Here is a 7,500-nt window from a genome sequence, read left to right as displayed (position 1 = left end):
AGTCCCCGGTGTAAAGGGTTCCAGTGTTCCTAAAGGGTTCCAGAGTCCCCGGTGTAAAGGGTTCCAGAGTCCCCGGTGTAAAGGGTTCCAGTGTTCCCAGTGTAAAGGGTTCCAGAGTCCCCGGTGTAAAGGGTTCTAGAGTCCCCGGTGTAAAGGGTTCTAGAGTCCCCGGTGTAAAGGGCTCCAGAGTCCCCGGTGTAAAGGGTTCCAGTGTTCCCAGTGTAGAGTTCCAGAGTTCCCAGTGTAAAGGGTTCCAGTGTTCCAAGTTTAAAAGGTTCCAGTATTCCCAGTGTACAGGCTAACAGTGGAAAGGGTTCCAGTGTTCTCAAAGGGTTCCAGAGTTCCTGGTTCTCCAGCCCATGTGGGACAGACGGACCCTGGACGTCCCCCACAGCGAGGACGAGCTCCCAGCTGAATAGCAGAACGTTCTGGAGGAGTTCTCCATCTGTCGTATCTTTGGATTTCACTTCCTGTTAACTCGTTGTTCTCCAGCGGTCCAACAGAACGTCCGTCCAGGACCGCTGGAGGTCTTAGAACCCTGTTGCTCACATGCAAGTTCTTCCTTCTGACGAGTTTGTTCGTTTCCATGACGACGTCCAGTCCATGGAAACGAGAACAACTAAATCTTTAAACATCCAGAGTGACTTTTCTTAAACTTCCTCCAGCAGGGAACCTTTAACCTCCACTTCCTGTTCTTCCACATTAAACTTCCTCCAGCAGGGAACCTTTAACCTCCACTTCCTGTTCTTTCACATTAAACTTCCTCCAGCAGGGAACCTTTAACCTCCACTTCCTGTTCTTCCACATTAAACTTCCTCCAGCAGGGAACCTTTAACCTCCACTTCCTGTTCTTCCACATTAAACTTCCTCCAGCAGGGAACCTTTAACCTCCACTTCCTGTTCTTCCACATTAAACTTCCTCCAGCAGTGAACCTTTAACCTCCACTTCCTGTTCTTCCACATTAAACTTCCTCCAGCAGGGAACCTTTAACCTCCACTTCCTGTTCTTCCACATTAAACTTCCTCCAGCAGTGAACCTTTAACCTCCACTTCCTGTTCTTCCACATTAAACTTCCTCCAGCAGTGAACCTTTAACCTCCACTTCCTGTTCTTCCACATTAAACTTCCTCCAGCAGGGAACCTTTAACCTCCACTTCCTGTTCTTCCACATTAAACTTCCTCCAGCAGGGAACCTTTAACCTCCACTTCCTGTTCTTCCACATTAAACTTCCTCCAGCAGGGAACCTTTAACCCCCACTTCCTGTTTCCAGTTTCTCAAATTCTTCACAATAAAGTCCACAAGTTTCCAGACAAACCATCAAACTGTTGACGTTTCCTGACTGACGCCATCTTGGGAAACAAGCCCCAAGGCATTATGGGATATCAAAGATGGCGACAGCTGCAGCCAGAATGTCAACGTTTGAAGAATTCCAGACTCTGTCAAAGTAAGAGTCTTGAAGCCACGAGGAAGTCCGGATGAAGCTGATGGCTGAAGGTTCTTCCTCAGAGGATCCTGTGACGCTGAGACGTCAACAAACTGGGGATGTCCCGCCAAATTAAAATGCTGGAAATACCAGTTTGTCTGAGTGTGAAGAGGAACTTCCTTCAGGAAGGTTTTAGAGACGGACGTCAACTAGAACTGGATCCTGTTTTTATTCTGATTCTGGAGGAACTTTAGATTATTACCAGTGACTGTCAAAATAAAACCAAGTTGGATTGTTATTACCTTAACTGTCAAAATAAAGCTAGCAAGTTGGATTGTTATTACGGTGACTGTCACAATAAAACCACCAAGTTGGATTGTTATTACGGTGACTGTCACAATAAAACCACCAAGTTGGATTGTTATTACGGTGACTGTCAAAATAAAACCACTAAGTTGGATTGTTATTACGGTGACTGTCAAAATAAAACCACTAAGTTGGATTGTTATTACCTTAACTGTCAAAATAAAAGTCACAAGTTGGATTGTTATTACGGTGACTGTCACAATAAAACTAGCAAGTTGTATTGTTGTTACGGTGACTGTCAAAATAAAACTAGCAAGTTGGATTGTTACTACGGTGACTGTCAAAATAAAACCACTAAGTTGGATTGTTATTACGGTGACTGTCAAAATAAAACCACTAAGTTGGATTGTTATTACCTTAACTGTCAAAATAAAAGTCACAAGTTGGATTGTTATTACGGTGACTGTCACAATAAAACTAGCAAGTTGGATTGTTATTACGGTGACTGTCAAAATAAAACTAGCAAGTTGGATTGTTATTATGGTGACTGTCAAAATAAAACCACCAAGTTGGATTGTTATTACGGTGACTGTCACAATAAAACCACCCAGTTGGATTGTTATTACGGTGACTGTCACAATAAAACCACCCAGTTGGATTGTTATTACGGTGACTGTCACAATAAAAGCACGGAGTCCCAGGAGAACATGACGGTCACACACCTGGACGGACTCACACTGACAGGTCCAGACCGTTCCTCGCTCACCCGGACGGCCCGGCTCCGGGGCAGATGGCCGACACGCTTCGCCCCGCTGCCCCAGAACCGCTCCGGTCAAGCCCCCATCCAGACGGTAGCCTTCCCCCACCTGTCACACCCGGATCAGCCGCCCGGGTCCGGGTCCGGGTCTGCGGGTCTGCACACATGCCGGAGCCCCGCAACCGCACGCTGCTGCCGACCAGCGGCTAACCGCGGAGCTAAGGGCTAACAGCCGCCGCTGCGACCCCACGAACCACACAAACCCGCTCAATAGGCGCCTCCGCCCGGCGCGGACCAGCCGCAACGGCCGGCGGGGCTCGGATGGACGCGGCGCAGCCGCCCGGCTGCCGCGACCCTCCGGCCGCGTCCACAGCCTCTCTCGCTTTAAAAGATGGCGGGCAAGCCAGAGCGAGAGACGAGCTAACGGCGGCTAATGGAGCCTGGCTGCTCACCGAGGACCGAGAACCGGACTCATGTCGCTCGCAGCCCCACCGTGGCGGCAGCAGCGTCCGCCCGGGGCGACCCGGGGCCGCCCGGGCGGCGTGGAGCCGCGCTGCGAGCACTTAAAGGCGGTTTGAAAGCGGATCTGTGCGGATGTTTGGAGCTAACGAGCTGCTAGCCCGTTAGCCTGTTAGCTGAGCTTTGTCTGAAGGCGCCGAGCAGCCAGCCCCAACACCGCGAGCCGATCCGCGCCCTCCCGGACGAACCCCGCCCGGCCACCCGCTTCCCCTGCCCGCCGGGGCCCTGTTTACTTTGTGTCTCGGTGCTCCCGGTGCGTCCCACGGCGGCTCCCGGTGGATTCCTACAGGATTCGGGATTTAGCGGAGTAGCATAATAGATGAGTTATCAGCTGTCCATGGTGTGCGCAAGCGCAGTGTCGACTGGCAGGCAGCATGTTGTTGTGATCTGATTGGATGTCCGCGTGGGGAAAAAGCCCTGATTGGTTGAAGGGTATTTGGGGGGGCCATGATTTGTTGCTAGGTGGTATCGAGCGCTGTGATTGGGCCTCAAGGCGGCCGGGGCGCAGTGATTGGCTACGTTGACGAAACTGGAGTGCTGCGATTGGCCGGTGACGTCTGCGGTTCAGGATGGCGCCCGGTGTTTGACTACATGTCCCAGCATGCAGCGCGGCACCTGGGCTCCTGCTCGCCTCTGAAGTGATCGCAGGAGAAGAAGCTGGACTCCTCCAGGGACCGGGTCTGGATCAGGGTCCAAGTTATGTCAGTTAATTGTTTTTAAAACCGATAATTATCGTGTTTCAGTGATTTATAGAGTTGATTAGACACTAAATGAGACGACGTGCAGATGGAGCTCAAACGACCTCACACACAATTTTGTAAAATGATTTTTGCGAAGAGCGTCCAGGAGTCTGAACTCGCTGTCCGGAGCTACACTTTGGTTTTGTTGGCCAGTTTGTTTGTTTGTTTGTTAATTTTTAAACTGAATAAACGTTTTTTTAAACCGAATTTAAAAATATTTCAAAAAATCATGAAAGCTACTCAAAATGATGTAGTACATATTCCAGGCCTATAGGTGGAGCTATAACTGCCACAGAGCGACATCAAAGTCCTCCATGTGCAGACTTCCCTTTCATCCCTGATGATGTCACAAAGATAAGGAAATGTGTTAGGAGGCTTCCTGAAGGAGTTAAGGAAAGGTGTTAGGATGCTTCCTAAAGGAGTTAAGGAAAGGTGTTAGGATGCTTCCTGAAGGAGTTGAGGAAAGTTGTTAGGAGGCTTCCTAGAGGAGTTAAGGAAAGGTGTTAGGATGCTTCCTAAAGGAGTTAAGGAAAGGTGTTAGGATGCTTCCTAAAGGAGTTAAGGAGAGGTGTTAGGAGGCTTAATGAAGGAGTCAAGGAAAGGTGTTAGGAGGCTTCCTGAAGGAGTCAAGGAAAGGTGTTAGGAGGCTTCCTGAAGGAGTTAAGGAAAGGTGTTAGGAGGCTTCCTGAAGGAGTTGAGGAAAGGTGTTAGGAGGCTTCCTAGAGGAGTTAAGGAAAGGTGTTAGGAGGCTTCCTGAAGGAGTTGAGGAAAGGTGTTAGGAGGCTTCCTAGAGGAGTTAAGGAAAGGTGTTAGGAGGCTTCCTAGAGGAGTTAGGAAAGGTGTTAGGAGATAGGAGGGACTAATAAGAGATAGGAGGGACTGTTAGGAGATAGGAGATACTGTTAGGAGATAGGAGTGACTGTTAGGAGATAGGAGAGACTGTTAGGAGGTAGGAGGGACTGTTAGGAGGTAGGAGGGACTGTTAGGAGATAGGAGATACTGTTAGGAGATAGGAGGGACTGTTAGGAGATAGGAGTGACTGTTAGGAGGTAGGAGTGACTGTTAGGAGATAGGAGTGACTGTTAGGAGATAGGAGAGACTGTTAGGAGGTAGGAGGGACTGTTAGGAGGTAGGAGGGACTGTTAGGAGATAGGAGATACTGTTAGGAGATAGGAGGGACTGTTAGGAGATAGGAGTGACTGTTAGGAGGTAGGAGTGACTGTTAGGAGGTAGGAGGGACTGTTAGGAGATAGGAGGGACTGTTAGGAGATAGGAGAGACTGTTAGGAGGTAGGAGGGACTGTTAGGAGATAGGAGGGACTGTTAGGAGGTAGGAGGGACTGTTAGGAGATAGGAGATACTGTTAGGAGATAGGAGGGACTGATAGGAGATAGGAGTGACTGTTAGGAGGTAGGAGGGACTGTTAGGAGATAGGAGAGACTGCTAGGTGGTAGGAGGGACTGTTAGGAGGTAGGAGGGACTGCTAGGAGATAGGAGGGACTGATAGGAGATAGGAGGGACTGATAGGAGATAGGAGGGACTGCTAGGAGACAGGAGGGACTATTAGGAGACAGGAGGGACTAATAGGAGATAGGAGGGACTGTTAGGAGACAGGAGGGACTCTTAGGAGACAGGAGGGACCGTTAGGAGATAGGAGGGACTATTAGGAGACAGGAGGGACTAATTGGAGACAGGAGGGACTGTTAGGAGACAGGAGGGACTGTTAGGAGACAGGATGGACTGTTAGGAGATAGGAGATAGGATGGACTGTTAGGAGACAGGAGGGACTAATAGGAGACAGGAGGGACTGTTAGGAGATAGGAGGGACTGTTAGGAGATAGGAGAGACTGTTAGGAGATAGGAGGGACTGGTAGGAGATAGGAGAGACTGGTAGGAGATAGGAGGGACTGTTAGGAGACAGGAGGGACTGTTAGGAGATAGGAGGGACTGTTAGGAGATAGGAGAGACTGTTAGGAGATAGGAGGGACTGGTAGGAGACAGGAGGGACTGTTGGGAGACAGGAGGGACTGTTAGGAGACAGGAGGGACTTTTAGGAGATAGGAGACAGGAGGGACTGTTAGGAGTCATGAGAGACTGTTAGGAGATAGGAGGGACTGTTAGGAGACATGAGAGACTGCTAGGAGATACCTAGAGGAGGAGAACCTGGAGAAGAACCTGGAGGCGGAGAACCTGGAGAAGAACCTGGAGAAGAACCTGGAGGAGGAGAACCTGGAGAAGATCCTGGAGAAGAACCTGGAGGAGTAGAACCTGGAGGAGGAGAACCTGGACAAGAACCTGGAGGAGGAGAACCTGGAGAAGAACCTGGAGAAGAACCTGGAAGAGTAGAACCTGGAGGAGGAGAACCTGGAGAAGAACCTGGAGAAGAACCTGGAGGAGTAGAACCTGGAGGAGGAGAACCTGGAGGAGAACCTGGAGGAGAACCTGGAGGAGAACCTAGAGGAGAACCTGGAGAGTTTGGTTTGTTTGTTTGTTGCAGATCAGATGAAACACAAACATCAGGAGTGTTTATCAACAAGCTTTATTGTCGTTATCAGAGTGAGTATAGTCGTCATCATCATCCTCATCCTCATCACCATCACCATCATCATCATCCTTATCATCTTCATCATCTTCATCATCCTCATCATCTTCATCATCCTCCTCATCAGTCCTGTTGCTATGGTTCTGTGATCTGGACTGCAGGAGGCTGTTAACATGCAGCAGAGCCGAGCAGACGGACGGGCTGAGAGGTAGTGAGGTAGGGGGGGTAGGGGGCAGACAGGTCATGAGGTAGGGGGCAGACAGGTAGCAAGGTAGGGGGGGTAGGGGGCAGACAGGTCATGAGGTAGGGGGCAGACAGGTAGTAAGGTAGGGGGGTAGGGGGCAGACAGGTCATGAGGTAGGGGGCAGACAGGTAGTAAGGTAGGGGGGTAGGGGGCAGATAGGTAGTGAGGTAGGGGGCAGGCAGGTAGTGAGGTAGGGGGGGCAGACAGGTAGTGAGGTAGGGGGCAGACAGGTAGTGAAGGCAGACAGGTAGTGAGGTAGGGGGCAGACAGGTAGTGAGGTGGGGGGGCAGACAGGTAGTGAGGTAGGGGGCAGACAGGTAGTGAGGTGGGGGGGCAGACAGGTGAGGGGGGGACAGGTAGCTATTGTGTTATTTACATACAGGTAGGCAGATGCAGTAGAAAGCTTATTGGCTGTCTTCCAGAGGCTCCGCCCCCCTCTCATCTGTGTCGGCCAATCCCCTGAGAGGAGCAGCAGGCTCTGCAGGCTGGGGGGAGGCGTGAGAGGAGGAGGAGGAGGAGGAGGAGGCGGAGGAGGAGAGGGAGAGGGGGAGGTCCGCTGGTTGTTCAGTCTGTAGCCTCCCTGCTGACTCCACCTCCCCCCCCGTCAGCCCCTCCTCCCCCCCGCCCCCCCCACGAGGAGCAGCGAACTGCAGGTGAGGCAGCAGGGTGAGCGGCGCCTCCTTCTCCCCCGCCGCCTCCCGCCCGGGGCGCTCCCCGTACGGCGCCTCCTTCTCCCCCGCCGCCCCCCGCCCGGGGCGCTCCCCGTACGGCGCCTCCTTCTCCCCCGCCGCCCCCCGCCCGGGGCGCTCCCCGTACGGCGCCTCCTTCTCCCCCGCCGCCCCCCGCCCGGGGCGCTCCCCGTACGGCGCCTCCAGGCCCAGGTAGGAGGCGCCGAGCTGCCGCAGGTCCAGCTCAAAGGGGTTAGCCGTCGCGTCTCCTGCTACTCCTGCTGCTCCTCCTCCTCCCCTC

The 7,500-nt window shown here is 52.1% G+C and overlaps 2 protein-coding genes across 3 annotated transcripts in view; both read right to left on the bottom strand.

The window, feature by feature from the left end:
• Window positions 1-3,367, bottom strand: part of LOC308148308 (bromodomain-containing protein 3-like) — a 24,882-nt gene extending 21,515 nt beyond the window's left edge. For both annotated transcript variants that reach the window (XM_080521757.1, XM_080521758.1), the window contains exon 1: window positions 3,240-3,367. The gene's annotated coding sequence lies outside the window, so the exon portion shown is untranslated. The remainder of the gene's footprint in view (window positions 1-3,239) is intronic.
• Window positions 3,368-6,935: 3,568 nt separating this feature from the next.
• The window catches only part of LOC308148305 (uncharacterized protein), a gene marked incomplete at both ends in the record, with an annotated part of 740 nt that continues 175 nt past the window's right edge, over window positions 6,936-7,500 (bottom strand). The window contains one exon of the mRNA XM_080521754.1: window positions 6,936-7,500. This exon is cut by the window's right edge and continues 175 nt beyond it. Within this exon, the coding sequence (XP_080377880.1) occupies window positions 6,936-7,500 (565 nt within the window).

The sequence above is a fragment of the Blennius ocellaris genome, assembly GCF_963422515.1.
Source record: "Blennius ocellaris genome assembly, contig: SCAFFOLD_126, whole genome shotgun sequence".
NCBI lineage: Eukaryota > Metazoa > Chordata > Actinopteri > Blenniiformes > Blenniidae > Blennius > Blennius ocellaris.
Note: the sequence above shows the minus strand (reverse complement) of the source record. Positions and strands in the feature narration are given on the sequence as shown.